Source organism: Macaca thibetana, chromosome 8, assembly GCF_024542745.1.
Source record: "Macaca thibetana thibetana isolate TM-01 chromosome 8, ASM2454274v1, whole genome shotgun sequence".
Classification (NCBI taxonomy): domain Eukaryota; kingdom Metazoa; phylum Chordata; class Mammalia; order Primates; family Cercopithecidae; genus Macaca; species Macaca thibetana.
This window is the reverse complement of record NC_065585.1, coordinates 67897807-67916204: the sequence shown is the minus strand read 5'-3', so window position 1 is coordinate 67916204 and position 18398 is coordinate 67897807. Positions and strand designations below refer to the sequence as shown.

Here is an 18398-nt window from a genome sequence, read left to right as displayed (position 1 = left end):
AACTCAAACTACAAAACTTCTTCGGTATCTTACACTAAATTGAATCTAAATTAAACTTACAGTTCATTCAATCACAGAATGTAAACTCCACGAAGGTAACTTTCTTTTTCCTGCTTAATGTAGTGTTGTGCCTCCAATGGCTACGTCAGTACCTGGCACCTGAGTGCTTTTCAATGAAAGATGAAGAGAAAAATGAACTGGCAGTGTATTTCCACCATACTAGCAAGACATTTATTTAAAAACATTTAAAAACTGTTTTTTAAAAAAATTCTAGTTAAGACTTGAAATAATTCAATGTTCAACCTAATAATTCTATACAATTTTAAGAGTCTAAATTTATTTTTAAGTAAAAAAATGCAGAGAAAAGGAGTGAATGATACAGAATTATCTTGATATGCGCTGCTGTATTATTACCATGCTAAAGGCCTCTTTTGTTTCAATAAAACTATCAATATTTACTGAGAATGAGAGCTCTGAATCAAAGGCAAGAGAAAGAGACCTGTAAATAGTGCTGTTCGTACTAGTTGCCCCCAGTTGTTCCCAGGCCTCACTTCCAAGTTGCCTTAAGTAATTTTTGCTTTCTGAATATAAAGCCAACTGTGGAGGGGTCAGACAGCTGAGGACTGAACTTCTTAAAAACTGGCTTCGGAGAACAGCGTAACATTACAACTGAGGTGGCCGGGCACTGGCTCACGCCTGTAATCCCAACACTTTGGGAGGCCGAGGTGGATAGACCATAAGGTCAGGAGTCGAGACCATCCTGGCTAACACGGTGAAACTAAAAACACAAAAATTAGCTGGGCATCGTGACACGCACCTGTAGTCCCAGCTACTCAGGAGGCTGAGGCAGAAGAATTGCTTGAACCTGGGAGGCGGAGGTTGCAGTGAGCAGAGATTGCGCCACTGCACTCCAGCCTGGGTGATAGGGCGGGACACCGTCTCAAAAAAAAAAAAAAAAAAAAAAAAAATTACAACTGAGAACTGAGGCATCAGGTCTTAAGGTTTAAAACAACAGTCTTATAGTTGTCACATTATCATATTATGTCATCTCTGAAAATAAATGCACACTCATCCCAGAGTCTCCAAAATCTTTATCTTTAGAATCCAACCTCGTTTTAAGAAGTAGTAAAATGAAGGAGCATTGTTAGTAGTCACCTGACAAAAGTTGTCCACTATTCTTGACATTAAAAATTGAATGCAATGATTTAAATAACATTTCCATAATATATTTAGAATCACATGGTTTCTAGTGATTAGAATTTAGTCATGACTGGAAAGGAGCAGAAGACAATGGCTAGGCAGCACATTCCTTATAAAGGATACATAAATCGTTTACTTAGGATGACTAACATTCAGAATTTAAACACGGTGCATTTTTTTCCTCAGAGGAAGCAATTTTAGTTTCTAAAGAGCATTTACTTCTGACATCTCAATTCCTGATTTCAGTGGCTGCAGACTGTGCACTTCTGTGCCACACTTAGGACAAGTAAAGTACATGTCAAATAAGAAACTACTCTTAGCACAGAAATAACAGAAAATATGCTCACATCCTATGGTGTGAGGCATGGTGGGCCACTCTCCACAAAGAGAGCATTCTTTGCCACTAGTGGCTAATGTATTGTCACTATTAGGTGCACCAGTAAGAGGGATACACCATGAAGACAGCTTGGCTTTCAACTTCTGGACACTGATAAGTGGTAAGAGAAAAATCAGAAATTCAGCAAAACCATGCCAGAGAAGTTCCCTATTCATGTATTCAAAGCCAACTTCACGTATGTTTTGAGGCTTGCAAAATACAGAATGAATGCCTAGGAGACGTTCTGTCAAAGTTGCAAACTTTCCCCTCTGAAGGAAAATCAAAAAATTAATCAGTCCACCTAATTTCAAAAGTCCAACCACAAAATTCACACACTGCTTGACTTTCCCAAATGATGCTAAATGATGGTTTCGAAACAAATCATAGCATCGTTCTTCTAACCACCTCCCACCAATTGTACAAACAGCATACCAGATTTTTTGATTTTTACTGGGTGGCTGATATCTCAGGTTAGGGGAAAAATCGTTTTTGTACTGAATATTCAAAACTGACTGTCCCACTGTGGCATTTCTGGAGTAGATGGTGAATCTCCACAAGAAAAGCCATAAGCACGCTTTCACCTCTGGCTCAAAGCGAGCTAATAGCCCAGGTTTAAATCCATGAAAGCACTGAGCAAACTGGGACCAAACTAGCTGCTCCAGGGCCTTGTTTAGTTCAAGCGCATCCAACTGGCTTATTCTTAGCACTCTGTTTGCACTCTTTGCATTCTCTTTTCTGGAAGCCATGTCTTCTCTGAAGGTCTCTAGGAAAAAATACAATTGAAGAACATTAACAAAGAGTTGCAATCTTGTACAACCCCCTCAACTTATGCCCGGAAACTGTCATACACAAATTACACAGGATACACAAGAGATGAGCCTTTCAGTAGTCTAAAACAGTACAGCGGATAATCACTTCTTACTTGAAACTTCTGTCTCGTCTCTCAGAGCCTTTCTTTCTCCCCCTGCCTTTTTTTTATTAATTTCTTTTTCTTTTTTCTTGGCCCTCCTCATCAAAGAAATAACAAAACAAAACAAAACAAAACCTGTACCCTCTTTCCACAAATATACTTCTAAGCAATACTCTTTGGTCAGATATTCTAGCAGGGAGATACTAAAATCCTGAAGTTAACAGAAAGGAGGCTGAATAACATGACTAATGAAGAGACATTGGAAGGTAATAAATACAACTACTATATAGAACATTGCAATAGATGGTTAAGTTAAGACCTCCGTTTATTTTCCAGCACTTCTACTGACTCCAAAGGTGTTATTTTTCAGCAAGTCATTTAATCTTTCTCAAATACATTTTCTATGTGTAAAGGAAGTTAAAAAGAAAAATAAAAGAACAATACATGGTTACTATTCTATCACACTATTGCAGAAAATAAATAGTACTAAATCTTAGTATGAGGGAACAAGAATGCAGAAATATCATTATTAACGTACTAAAAACGTATACATCATACAGTACTCTAAGAAAGCTATGATATAAAAATATATACCACAATAATGTCATAAATATACTAAGGAAACAAATTGGTGCTAAAGGCAAAAAAACTTAAATGAAATGTAAGAGCTGATTAATGGTTAGCTAGGTACAGCTTACTGATTCGATACACATATATTACTGATTCAATACACATATACGTATTATGTGCAAGCTGATATAATTAAAACACCAAGTCACTGCTATAATCCAGTATACAGACCAGTTCAGATACTTTAAATATTATTAACTGGCAAATCCACCCATGACCAAAAAAAAAATACATCATTACATTGCACACTTTGTATATATACCATTTTTACTTGCCAATTATACTCCAATAAAGCTAGGAAAAAAAAAAAACACAAAAAAATTAAAATGGGCTATCACCACACTGGGCTTGGTTATCACGTCTAGGCCTTTAAAAGGCCAATACACTAACAGAAAGAACAGTTATTGAAGGAGGCATGGATCCTGCCAGAGCTCACTGCCACGCTCTGGTCATGTATTCTTCGACAAGTCATTTCCCCGACCCTGACCTATGCCTTGGTTTCTTCACTGATAAAACAAAGGGCTGGAGATAAAACAACCTTCAAAGTCTTTTCACATTCTATTCTGTTATGATTTTTAGTAAAAAAATGATAAACACAATTTATTAGAAGGTAAAATAAACGTGTACTTCTTGAAATTGGGAGTATCTTTGACAACCGAAGATGTTTTCAAGAGGGAAGTTCTAAATTTACCCATGCATCCTAGAAGACTTAGTGGCAGAAGACTACATGTTTAATAAGTTCAAGTCCAGGAAATAAAAGTGATCATTGAATAACAGGTTGTTTGGTGCTATTTTTCTCTCAAACCAGATATACAACAGGAATGCTTCTCACCATAAATGCCAATGATCTTCTGGGCAGATCTCACCATTTTCCCGTTCCTGCAGCTCCCTCAAGACTGGACAGCCTATAGCTATGGCAGTGGGAATTTTTGCTCCAAGTTCTTCTGTGAAACCCTTGCCTCATACTTGCCAGAAGCTACACACAAAAAAGAATAAAGTTAGAAAGGTAGTTCCCTTTCCTCACTCTACAAATCAAATCCATTGCCAAGGACTGTTGATACGTGGTCCAAAATTTTTCCTAATCCATCTGTCACTCCCTATCCCCCGCAAACCTTTTCCTGAATTCTGGCTGCTCTCCTCTCTCATGGATTCCAACAAACTGGTCTACCTTACCTTCTGCCTCCTTCAGTGCATTCCCCACAATGCCAATGCTCTAAAACACAAACCTCCCCAAATCCACTCCCAGCTTGCTTTCCTTCTTTACGCATCATATCGAGTCAAAAAGTACCCCCTTCTTTTGTTCACCAGTAGACTTCACTGTCCTTTCCCTTCGTGTGGAACAGTCTGTTTCCAATCTTTAACTGAAAACTCATACTAAGTTTTTAAGTACTGGCTCAGACATCACTTCCTTCTGACTCCAAATTTGGGTAGCTGCCCATCGAGTTGTTCCCTTGGCACGCTATTCTTTCTCTTTCTTGGCCTCTATCTACTGTACATAAACTACTTATAAATTGTTTATTTCCTCCACTAGAGGATAAGCACTGTTGTAAAGATTATTTGAGCCTTATTACAGTTGAATCAGAACAACTATCTCAGTTCCTGGTACACAGAAGGCACTCTACAAGCACTAGATAAATGAATAAATGAACAGGATGAAAGTCTGTGATGTGTGAAGGATAGAAAATATAAATTCCCATCCATTACACTTTAAAATTATTTCAAATTACCATATCCAGAAAGATGATTATTACTAATTTCACTAATTTCAACATGTTTATTGTGCATCTGTTATTTACCTGTTAATGTGAGAGCTAGTGATATAATGGTACAACAGACACTGTCTCAACCCTTGTGGAGCCTATAGTCTACTGTGGAACGAGAGGGAAAAGTAAAGGTGTGCTATATAAAATAAACAGGTGATTACAATAAGGTGCGATCAGTGATCTGCAAGGGAAAATTCAGGGCACTATGGTTACAACTATACTTCAGAAGGTCAGATAAGGCTTCCTGGGAGAGGAAATTACCTAAGCAGCCACCTGAAGTATTAGCATGTCAGCCTGGTAAAGGAGGGTAAGATTATTATTGCCAATGGTGGGAAGAGTAGGTACTAAGGACTAGAGGTGCACAGATGAGATAAGGCTGGAAAGAAGCAGGAGACAGGTCCTAAAGGCCCTAGAAGCCAAGCTGAGAAGGCTGTATTTTATGAAGAAGGTAATGGGAAGCCCTCAATAGTTGTACGCAAAGAACTAATAAGATTTACATTTTAGACTGTTTGTTCTAACCAACCTGAGGAAAGAATGGATTCGAGGCTGAGAGAAAAGACTGGAAACATAGAGACTAGTTAACAGGTTGTTAAAATGATCTGGTGAGAAACTAATGATGGCCTAAATTAGAAAAGTATCAGTGGGGACAGAGAGAAGAGGGTATCTTTGAAAGCGATGAGGTGGTAGAAGTGACACTATCTGGAGAGAAATAAGCCAAGACAAACTGACTTAAGTAATTGAGTGATAGAGATCCAAGTCCCTGAAACAAGAAATCCATGAGGCAATACAGGTTTGAACAGAAAGATAATAAATACATGCAATGTTAAAGATCTGAGGCTCCTATGAGACATCTAAGTGGAAAAGTTCAGTAGGCAGTTATATAAATATGACAGAAAAAATCTAGGTAGAATTTTAGAAGTCTGATGCCCCTCTGGTAAAACTAATCTATTTTAAATCTACTTGATCTATGTAAGTGCTAAAATCAAGAAGGCAGTGATTCAAAACAAGATAGATCTTGTCTATTTGTAACACATTCAACTTTCTTTGTAACAACATAATCTTATTGTTAGTTTTTAACTGCTAACATATATTTGTCTATGATAAAGATACATATATCTCTGGACTTTTAATCCGTCTAAACTGTGGTCTTCACCATCACAGTCCTGTGGTCTCTGTTCCTCTAGTCTAGTGGTTTTCAAACTTGTGAGTTCATCAGAATCACATAAAGCAAACATACCTCAGAGACACTCTAGGTTAGGTTCCAGACCACTGCAATAAAGTAAATATCACAATAAAGTAAGTTACACAACTTTTTTGGTTTTCCAATGCATATAAAACTTACACTTTCACTATACTGCAATCAATTAAGTGTGCAATAGCACTGTGCCTTAAAAACAATGTACATACCTTAATTAAAAATTACTTGATTGCTAAAAAATGCTAACAACCACCTGAGCCCTCAGTGAGTTATAATCTTTTTGATAGTGGAGGGTCCTGCCTTGATGTTAATGCCTGCTGACTGATCAGGGTGATGACTGCTGAAGGCTGGGGTGGTTGTGGCAATATCTTATGACAACAACAAAGTTTGCTGCATGGATTGACTCATTTCATGAAAGATTTCTCTGTAGCATGCGAAGCTTTCTAAAGGATAGCATTTTACCAAGAGTAAACCTTCTTTCAAAATTGCAGTAAATAGTCTCAAACCCTGTCACTGCTTTATCAATTAAGTTTATGGGATATTCTAAATCCTTTGCTATCTTTTCAACAATGTTTACAGCATTTCCCCAAGTGTAGACTCCATCTTAAGAAACCACTTTCTTTGTTTATCCATAAGAAGCAACTCACTGGGTACAGTGGCTCATGCCTATAACTCCAGACCTTTGGGAGGCCAAGGGAGGATTGCTGGGCAACATAGGGAGACACTGTCTCTACAAAAATTAAAAAAAAAAAAAAAAAAAAAAAAAAAAAAAAAGCCAGGCATCCTGGCATGCATCTGTAGTCCTAGCTACTAAGGGGAGGCTGAGGCAGGAGAGTTGCTTGAGCCCAGATTGAGAGGCTGCAGTGAGCTGACTGCTATTGTACACCAGCCTGAGTGACAGAGCATGATCTTCGTTTCAAAAAAAAAAAAAAAAAAAAGAGGGGAAGCAACTCATCGATTCAAGTTCTATTATGAGATTGTAGCAAATCAGTCACATCTTTAGGCTCCACTCTAATTCTAATTCTCTTGCTGTTTCTACCACATCTGTAGTTATTTCCTCCACTGAAGTCTTGAACTCCTCAAAGTCATCCACAATGGTTAGAATCAACTTCTTACAAACTCCTGTTCATGTCGATATGTTGACCTCTCATGAATCATGTTCTTAATGGTACACAGAATGGCGAATCTTTTCCAGAAGGTTTTCAATTTACTTTGCCCAGATCCATCAGAGAAACTGCTATTGGCAACTACAGCCTTATGAAATGTAGTTCTTAAAAAATAATATATAAAAGTCAAAATTACTCCTTGATCCACAGGGTGCAGAATGAATGCTGTAATAGCAGGCATGAAAACATTAATCTCCTTGTACATCTTCGTCAGAGCTCCTGGGTGACTAAGGTGCACATCGATGAGCAGTAATATTCTGAAATACTTTTTTTGAGCAGGTCTCACCTGTGTGCTTAAAATATTCAGTAAACCATGCTGCAAACAGATGTGCTGTCATCCAGGCTTTGGTTTTTTTATTTATAAAGTACAGGCAGAGCAGTTCTAGCGTAATTCTTAAGGGTCTTCGAATTTTTAGAATGGTAAATAAGCACTGGCTTCAACTTAAAAGCCACCAGCTACATTAGCCCCCAACAGGAGAGTCAGTCTGTCCTTTGAAGCTCTGAAGCCACATATTGGCTTCTCCTCTCTAGCTATCAAAGTGTTACATGGCATTTTCTTCCAACATAAGGCCTTTGTCTACCTTGAAAATATATTGTCTAGCCTAGCTACCTTCAGCAATTATTTAGCTAGAGCTTCTGGATAACTTGCTGCAGCTCTGATGTCAGCATTTGCTGCTTCAGCTTGCATGTTTATATTATAAAAGATGGTTATTTCCTTAAATCTCATGAACCAACCTCTGCTAGCTTCCATCTCTTCTTCTGCAGATTTCTTACCTCTCTGTCTTAAAGAATTGAAGAGAGTTAGGAACTTGCTCTGGATTAGGCTTCGGCTTAAGGGAATTTTGTGGCTGGTTTGATCTTCTATCTAGACCACTAAAACTTTTTCCACATCATCATCAACAAGGCTGTTTACTTTCTTTAATTCATATGTTCCCTGGAGGAGCACTTTTAATTTCCTTCAAGAACTTTTCCTTTGCATTCACAACTTGGCTGTTTGGTATAAGAGGTCTAGCTTTTGGCCCCTGTTGGCTTCTGACATGGTTTCCTCACTAAGCTTAATCACTGCTAGATTTTGATTTAAAGTGAGAGATGTACAACCCTTCCTTTCACTTGAACACTTGTTCGAGTGAAAGGGCCATTGTAGGCTTTTGTAGGCTTATTTTAATTGGCCTAATTTCAACACTGTTGTGTCTCAGGGAATAGGCAAGTCGGTCGAACAGTCAGAACACACAATATTTATTAAGTTCACCATCTTATATGGATACCAGTTCTTAGTGTTTAATGAAGGATTCTACCATGTGCCCCAGAATATAAGTTCATCATCTTATATGGAAACAGTTCTTGGTGCCCCAGAATATTTATTAAGTTCACCATCTTATATGGATACCAGTTCTTAGTGTTTAATGAAGGATTCTACCATGTGCCCCAGAATATAAGTTCACCATCTTATATGGAAACAGTTCTTGGTGCCCCAGAATATTTATTAAGTTCACCATCTTATATGGATACAGTTCCTGGTGCCCCAGAACAGTTATAATAGTAATAACAAAGATCACTGATCACAGGTCACCATTACAAATATCATAATAAAAAAAAGTCTGAAATATTGCAAGAATTACAAAAATGTTACACAGAGACACAAAGTTGAGTACATGCTGTTGGAAAAAAATTGTGCAGATCGACTTGATTGACTCAGGTTTGCTACAAAACCTTTAATTTGTAAAAGCAGTATCTGCAAACCAGAAGAAAGCACAGTAAAATATAATGAGGTATGAACTAGGCTATACCAACTAGGCTTGTGTAAGTACACTCTATGATGTTCGCACAATGATGAAATCATCAAACTATGTGTTTCTCAGAATGTACCCTCTTGATAAGTACAGCATAACTGCATCTCTTCCTCAGGTTCCTTAGTGATATTTAGTGAGCAACTGGTCAGAGGGAGTGGTTTCTCAGAAGAATCATGTATTTCAAGTCTCTTGTTTTTGGAGGAATCACACTTAAAAACATTCAGTAAAAATAGGAATTTTTAATGACTGCCAGAAAAAGAGACCTAAACAGTCTTTAACCAATACAATATTTAACAATACTTATTATCAAAAAATTCTTTCTTATCCCTTCTGTTACAGTTTAACATTTTTTTCTTTCTTCTTTTTCTCCCCAGGCCTGGCCTCAGTGTAGATTAGGAACAGCTGGGCTTGCTCTCCTCCCTACATAAGACTCTTTAATAGACCAAAAGACTATTATTAAACTGTTCTTCAGCCTTTGCTCCTCCAGATGAATAATTTCTGTATTTTTTGTTTTAGGTTTTATTTTCCAACATTTTAGTCATTTTTGTGACTTCTTTTAGTTGTAAACATAGAACAGACACTGTCTATTACACATCATAGTTCATTAAAGTGGAATACTTCTCCCAGGCTCTACATTCTTCTTTAGGCATCTGTCATAGAGTGGAAAAAGCAGATTTAAAATCAAACAGGCCTGGGCTCAAGTTCTAGCTCTGCCACTTACTTGCTATGTGATCTTAAAAAAATTCATTAGCCTCGGATTCTTCTCCTAAAAGTTGGAAATAACAGCTACCTCACAAAGTTGTTGAGATTAAACCAGATAATGTTATGAAAGTGGTTTGGAAGCCACAAAGCAGTATTATTTATTACATTATTGTTGCTTTGGCTAGGGATGGGCATGAAAAGTAACAGGCCCCAAACTAATTTTGGCAAATCTCATTTCAAAAAACTGAAACCTTCACTGTTAGTCATAGTAATGCCTCAAACAACCTGTATCAAAATATTTTTCCAGGAAATATTGACATCGTTAAGACATAAATTGTGGCAGTTAAACCACGAACATGATGTCACCCTTCTGTGTGCATGTGGGAGGGGCCAGGCAGGAGTGGGCAGAGATATGGTTCAGTGAAACTCATTGTCCACTTAACTTCCACCTTGTCTGAAAGGATATGACACAGTGTGGATTGAGAAAAGAGATGGGTTCCCACAGGACCTGCTCCCGTGATTATTTAGCCCCATCAACACAGTTGTGCCTGTTATCTTAAAATAAAGAAACCTCATGAATGCACACTTATAATACTTGACGCTAGGGTGCTTTGCTGCACAGAACATGGTACAGGCAGTCCAATACAAGCACACAAACTTGTGTTCATCACCAGCATATTACATTCAGTTCTTCCTCATCGCATGAACTCCCACCCCACCCTCTCTTTCTGGTAGGTACAGCTATTCTAGAATACTCTCTAGAAAAGGGCAGCCAAGGAGTAGAAGAAAATGATGAAATCAAAATAACTAGAAATTCAACTAACCCAATTATGGAATCTTCTTCCCTCTACAGCGGTACAACATTTGTTATAATAGGTATGAAGCACAAATGCCACAAACGACTTTATATCACATAAAATTACTCCCAATATAGTGTAAGCTGTTTGTGTTTTAGTGAATTCTAATTCTCTGACAAATGGTTACTCAATGTAACCAATATATACTGGACACCTACCAAATACAAGGCATTCTCCTAGGTACCAGAGATTCAATCTAAATATTTAACTGTCAGCTAACTTCTTTTTATTCAAGCATTTTAAAAGACACAGAAAATCAGGACTGGCCATTGATCTCTGAAGTGAAGAATGGATCCCCAAACATAAAAACATTATAAAGAATCACAAAACTTCCCAGGCAGAAAAGAGGAAAATGGTATGTAAGGTAAGGGAACAGGTTGTGTGAAAGCCCAGAAATGTGCAAGCTCCTGACCATAGCCTAGCTGGGACATATGGAGACAGGTTGCAGCATGAGCTTCATCCTTGGTTATTTAAGTCCCGTCAGTGTGGCTACATCTGTTATCTGGAAGCAGACAAGTCATCTGCCATGACCAAGCAGGCCAGCAGGAGAGACTGACTGAAGTGTCAACCTAGCCACATTGTAAAAAGAACCGGTGTTAAGGAAATTGTATTGATTCTGTGGGCATGAATAATCATTGAAGAGAAGAGACACAATGGGATATAAATTTCAAAAGATTAATCTGATGGCAGAGTTCAATAAAACTGAAGAAAAGAAAAACTGCCGTTCTGGGAGACCTGATTTATAGGATTCCTGCAACAATTCAGGGGCCTACCTATGATGCTAACAACTTCCTGGAAAAGTCAAAGTAATTTAACTTACTTAAGAACCATGGAAATCAAGAGGAAGACTATACTATCCCTTCACATTTTTGGGTCAAAAATTCCCAATGCTTTTGGTAAATTAGTACTTTCCTGACTTCTGTTACAAGGATTGCCAATACCCATGCCCAACTATTGGTAAGTCTATTTTGACTTTACTTTCAAGAATTTAAGTAAGTTTAACAATTTCTATATTATTGGTTATTGTAAATTAGTATTTAGTTTTATAAATGTAAGCTCAAACTTGAATACTTTTAAAAATTACAAGCTAACTCCTTTTTTAAAAAAGTAGGAATTGCTTTCAATTGAAACCACCACCATTAAATTTAATTCTAATTGATTTTTCCAAAATGCCAAAACAAACAATGCTTTTTTCTATTCTATCTTTTCATACACAATCCTACCAGCCACCTACTCCTGCAACTCTCGAACTATACTAACTTTAAGATTCCAAAATGCTAACCCAGGGAAGGGGAGAGATACATTTATTCATTATGCAAAGAGATATATAAAAATATGTAACTATAATTATAATTGGCACTAAATAATCTTAGTGTTTAGGGAAGGATTCTACCATATTGAGGATATGTGAAAAAGATGTGTAAGGCAAAATCAAGGCCAGATAAAAAGTATAGCATCTACTAGAGTTAGTGTGATTAACTTGTCACATAAATATGTTTAAGACAAAATGATCTAGTACTAAAAACTATTAAAAGGGTCTCCTGCTGACATTTTATCACTAAACATGTCACACTGCTTTTCTTTCACAGAAAAAGACAACTAAAAATTATTTACTAAGAGCAGCAATATATAACCTTATCCCTTAAATAACTCATGCTTTCCTTTTATGTTTTTCATACCCCAAAATAAAAACTTTGCCATCTATATCACATTCCAAAAACTAAACAAATGACTGTATCTCACTGAGGATGAAGGAATTTTTCAGGATGTATTTTATAGTTTTATTGAGTATAGTACAAATTATGAATGAATATATTTTCTTTAAAAACATGTTATCGACAGAAATCTATCAATAATAATGTGGGTATTGTCAAGGGCCTGTCAATATTAACGTAATTATGATTAAGGGGATAACATGGATTTTAGCTATAATACCATGTAGCATCTCCTACATCGCTGCTATCAATACACACATTATTATTGACCTGTTCCAAGACTCTCAGTATTAGATGCATTACCATTAGGCATATTTGTCAATGCATACTGCCTACAAAAATTCTGCATTTAAATTTACAGTCCTGTAAACTTTGTCAGCAGAAACATGTGATTCTCAAGTAATCTCTATGGTGTCATACCCACTCATGCACCCCCTGCCAGGCTACTCTTTTCCATCTCCACAATAATAAACTAAGTTTTAGAATGAAAATGTCACTGCCACACTATCTTAAATGTTCTAGCAATCAAAGTGGATGAGATCACGTTCATTGTTTTCTCTTTCTGAAAATGTTAAACTTAGCATTTCGTATTATGAGGTTATATGAATAAAATTCTATGACTAGACATCTTAAGTTTTGAACCTATAACCTACCATTTTATTTCCTTTGTATAGTCAGATAGATTTACTGTCCACTGTATTGAAATCAATACTAATAAATGGGACATGCATCAAAGAGGGATTTAACTGGACACCGATTCCCAGAACACATTTCAAATATGGGCAAAAGAAAAAAGGCTATGGTTGAAGCCCATTAGAACACTGTGACCTCTGGCACTGTGAACAGGCCTAACAACTCTAAGTTCAAATCCCACTTCTGCCACAGACTTGCTAAGTGCCTTGTCACTACTTTCTTGTTCTTCTCTTTCATCATACATAATCTAAGTTTTAATAGTTTATAGACATCTGATGTTGTAAATCCCAGTTGTGCTCATTTGGGTATAGCCAAGATATGTGAAATTTTAAAACTGTGTTATGTCCAATAGACCTCTAAATTACTTTTAACTTCAACGAACACTGCCTCATCAAAATCCAAATAGGATTTTTCTTTTTGAAGTGGTAGTGGGTACATGACAAAACACTTCTAAAATGTATCTGAAAGATAAACTTCAAAGTTGCACATATTTCTCAAAAATATGGACAATGGTTAAGTAACCTGCCCCAGAAGAGGGGAAAATACTTTTGTTTTCCCCATTTGGGGAGAAGAGAAAACTCAACACAACTCAAGACTATACTGCGTCTTATACAATCAACTGAGTGCCTTACTTATCTCATATACAATATAGTTATTCAAGTATCTAAAACTGGCACAAAATACTTTTTTAAAACCTTGGAAAATAATTTCCAATACTTGGGCCTAGCTTTATAAGTATATTTTTAAGATAACAGCATGGCACTCATATTTTTTTTTCCTTTCAGAAACCTGATACTTCTGAGTCTGAGAATGCTTATTGTGAAAATAAAGAACAGATGCTGAAGCGAGTATCAGGGAAAGCAGAGTTAAACTGCCTCTGATTAGGTATGTATTCTAGCCCAGGTTCACCAACACATTGTGTGACTCTAGACAAGTCATTTTATTACACTACACTCTTCACTGGTTAAAAAAAAAAAAAAAAAAAAAGCAACTGTAAATTTACCTACCTATCTAGAATCCTTATATAAACTGTTTTAGGAAATCTTGGAAGGGAAAGGGAAAAAAATAAAAGAATAGCTATTTCTAATTGCAAAAGAGCAATATAGGACATGAGGAATAGAGAAATCAGAGCAGGACACAGGAGACAGAGACAGTATTCATAAAGAGTAACAGTGAACCACTAAGGAAGACAATCCCAATGAACTTGTTTACAACCAGAGAAAACACAGAACACTTAGCAGTTACTGAATGCTAACAAGAGACTACTATAACTAATTACTAGGTACAAGTTTAAATATTAAATCATTTAATCCTTATAATACTAACATAGATGTTCTGTTATTAATTCTGTTCTAAAACAAGAAAATTAAGGCACAAAGAGATTAGATGACTTGTGTAAAATCCCATGACCAGAGGGGGCAGAACCAGCTCTAAACCAGTGTCCTATACTGACAACGTGGTGATGGACCCAAAAGTTTAGGATGGTAACACAGGTCACACAGATGGGGCTACTTTAAAGAGGCCAAGTACTAAGAGTATAGGCATAAACTATGGGAAAAATACTAGTGCGAGTATGAACAAACAAGACACACATGAAATGTATGAGCAGCTAGATCTTTAAATACTCTATAAATTTAAAAAACAGGCTTTAGAATCTAATTGCTCAAGAATTCTAAATGACTTGAAAATAACTGAAACAAACATTTAATTGCACATTTTATGGTACAAGAGAATGTGGAAATATCCCCAAAGGAATAAACAGCCATTAGCAATGGAATAGGAGGAACTACCATGTGATATATATCATGTACAAGGCACTATAACTTTTCTTTACATTCTTTATTTCATTTAATCTTACAACACAGTAAGTACATTATCATCATCTCCATTTTAAGAAGACAAAAATTAAGGCTTGAGAAGATTAACAACGCTTCTAAAGTCAAGCTGGTAATTAGTAAATTTATGGTAAACATTAGAAAAACTGTAGCACATACAAAATACACTTAGTGGAATGGATATTTGCTAAGCTTGGATCAAATTTAATCCCACAGAACTCAAAAGAAATCTTTTTCCCTTTCAAGATCACATTCAAAAGACCAGACTGCCAGTCAAGTTGTCAGGATTGTAGATGGGGAAAGAAATTAAAGGAATGAAGTACAGTTTTCCTTGCTGCTTGGGATGTATCTTGTCTACATTCCCTCTCCCTGCCTCTCTATACATGTGGTCAAATGACCATTCTAAGGACCATGTCAAATCTGAACAAAGGGAATAGATTAGTGAAAAACCCAAGGTGTGAACATTAACTATTATGAACACATACATGCAAGGTAGAGGCAATGCCAACTCACTCATTTAACACTAAAAGACAAGTCGGCCGAGGTGGGCGGAGAGCCTGAGGTCAGGAGTTCAAGACCAGTCTGGCAAACATGTTGAAATCCTGTCTCTACTAAAAATACAAAAATTAGCCGGGCATGGTGGCACGCGCCTGCAATCCCAGCTACTCGGAAGGCTGAGGCAGAAGAATTGCTTGAACTTGGGAGGTGGAGGCTACAGTGAGCTGAGATCATGCCACTGCACTCCAGCCTGGGCAACAGAGCCAGACTCCATCTCAAAAAAAAGAAAAGTGGTTAGGAATCATCAAAATAAAATTACACTGAAGTTCTTGATTTTTGTTTTACTAGTAAGAAGAAAGAAAAGATAACTTGGATGGAATTTGATCTCATTTTATTGACAGGCAGTAAGAAGGGAGATCTCTGATAAAAAGAAAATATATTAAATTGAGTAAGAAGCAACAGAGAACAAGGTATTTTTGTTGTATAGATGGGAATATGTTAGGAAGATTAATATCCCACATGGAGAAGGGCAGAGGATACTAGACATCCCTTCCTTGCCTCCACTTCCATGTAAAGAAACCACAGGGCTGGGTTTTAAAGATTATAGGATTATAGACATAGGGCAAATGGAGCAATTTAGGGCTTTTCTCCTGAGGTTTCTTGTACATTCCAAAGGAAGGGAAAAGGAACATGAAACATTTACAAACTGTTATCACTTCACAGAAAAGAGGTATAGAGAACATCCAATTTGCTTCTAGGCCGTCCAACTCAGATCATCAAAAGAGGAAAAAAATGAAATAATTCAAGAGAGAACTTCTGGCCAGAAATAAAGATTGTGCATATTCACACATTTTCCTTGTGCTATAGGAACCTGAGCATGTGGACGGTGTGCAAGAGGGAAAGAAACTTACAATTATTTGATGTTGTGAGAAAAACATGGGGCTAGGACTGAGAACTTTTAATCGATGTGATGATGAGCAAGCCTGCTAATACCTTTAACGTTCAGCTACCAAATATATAAAATGGAAAATATTTGTCCTCCCTACGGCAAGAATCATTATGTGCATCAAATATACGCAAAATTTTATGGCTAAAATAAAAGGATATGAGGAAGACAGAATAATAAATTCTAATTTTGATCATAAAGAAAACAATTTCAAATTTGTATTTATAAAATAAATTGAAACAGAGTAGGGACATATTTGTAGCTTTTAGAAATAAATTAGCTGTGAATATATTATTTTTAAAAACTGTAATAAATAAAGGTACATTGAGTACAAATGAATATTCAAAAAAAAAAAAAAAAAAACCAGAATTTTACTGCTAGAAGAAAAGGCAGATCACCTCGTTTAAGATACAAATTTAATCTTCTTAACAAGAACCTTGTTATTCAAGCGGAACACATAAATAGCTGCTCTTGTTAAAACAAATCTGAGGGTGGGCTTGCTTTGTCTCTCCCTGCATGGCTCCAGAAAATTTCTACACAAGTTCTCCTATGGAACAGTTTTAAAACCCCAGCTTGAGTACTAACACTAATTTCTAAAAATAAGGAGAATACGGCCAAGAGATAAAACTGTACAAAGGCAATCAGAGTGAGGACTAGAATCCAACTTAGTCTAATACTCTTTAGTCTGATAGTCTAGTATTCACTCCATGTCCTGTTACTTGTATTTTTTTTTTTAAGAAAAAATATGAAGGGTTTTTGTTTGTTTGTTTGTTTAATTCTGTAAATAGTTCTTTCAAATATCTTCCTGGCTCAAGATCACTCAACTGTAATCTTTCTGGAAACAAGTAATTAATAATATAGGTGAGATCAGGTAAGTTAAAAGAGTCAACCCAAGTTCACTCTGTTCAGGATTAAGTAAAGGTAACACTTTAGGGGAAGGTGTTTAGACTACAAGCTGTGGTGTTGAGAGCGCCCCAGTATCATCTAATTGCCCGAAACTTCAAGATAAAATATTTCCGAGGGGCATCATGGAAGTTTAATAGAATGTGTTAGACTTGAACGTTCAAGTCTTGCTCATCTTGCTAAAAGCCCTTTCACTAAATGTGGGAAATGTGGAAAATGGTACTTCAATAAATAAACAACGATTTTTAAGAACCCAGAAAAAAAAGTTAACGTTTCTCACATTCAGACTTCTTATCAAAAGACAATGTGAAATATAACTAATTTATCGCAAGCAATTTTATCAGAAACTTTTCATTATCTCTTCCCCCATAAGAAAATCAAACTGCTTTTACGTGCGCTTTCGACAATGTTAGAAAACTAAGTATACTCAAATTTTTTGTACCACATATAACACTTTACATAAACTTTCAGATATTAAGTAAAGCTTGGATCCTCAATTCTTTATAAAGCCGTTTATAAGAGGTAAATATCCTCACAACCGCCAAGTGAGAGAAAAAGATTTCAAAGTTCGTCTCTTAAGTCACTACGTGGAATGCAGAGGGGCTCAACTGCAGCTGTGTGTTTATTTTTAATGGCGCGATCCTAAAAACATCTTTTGGAATTTAGGTTTGCTTCACTGCCTTTCCCGACATTCAGAAGCTTTGATTTGCCTCTTCCAGGAAGACAGGAAGCCAATAAACAGGGGAAAAAAAGCAAACGGCGACAATTACAAGGTCGTGAAACTCCACGACCTCCCAGCTGAAAACAAGACCTCGGGTTTGCACTCCGGCTCTCTGGGGCAGACACTGACCTTAGGAGTCTGCGAAACGCCCACGCTCCACGTAACTTTCTCTGAAACATTCTCTGGAAAGCTTGTCTTTTCCTAGCAGAATCTGGATTACCAAGGCTTCCGGAACTAGCAGGCTTCCGGAGCGACGCAGGAGCCGGAAGTGGCTAAAAAAAAAAAAAAAAAGAAAAAGAAAAAGTTACACCAACGAGCACTGCGCTTTAGCGGCGCTGCTGAAGGCCCGGGATGGCCAAACAGCCGCGAACGCCGACAAGCCGAAGAACCGAAGGGACGAAGGGCCGAAAAGCCGAAGCGGACACCCGCGCGCGGTGATTGGTCGGTTGGCCGGATGAACTCTGTCTCTGATTGGCAGGAGAGTCACGAACCGGT

At 37.0% G+C, this 18398-nt stretch overlaps 1 protein-coding gene across 2 annotated transcripts; it reads right to left on the bottom strand.

Annotated features, from left to right (window-relative positions):
• Positions 1 to 208: 208 nt before the first annotated feature.
• Positions 209 to 18351, bottom strand: PEX2 (peroxisomal biogenesis factor 2). Of its 2 annotated transcripts, XM_050802613.1 has the most exons (4): positions 18033 to 18351; positions 6117 to 6148; positions 3949 to 4092; positions 209 to 2339 (listed from the first exon to the last, which is right to left on the bottom strand). In XM_050802613.1, exons 3-4 carry the CDS (start codon positions 3983 to 3985, stop codon positions 1405 to 1407), a joined length of 972 nt encoding a protein of 323 aa, XP_050658570.1. In that variant the 5' UTR covers positions 3986 to 4092; positions 6117 to 6148; positions 18033 to 18351; the 3' UTR covers positions 209 to 1404. The 2 variants fall into 2 exon arrangements, with proteins under 2 accessions (XP_050658570.1, XP_050658569.1); XM_050802612.1 differs by lacking the exon at positions 6117 to 6148 and having other exon boundaries at positions 18033 to 18330.
• Between the last annotated feature and the right edge of the window lie 47 nt (positions 18352 to 18398).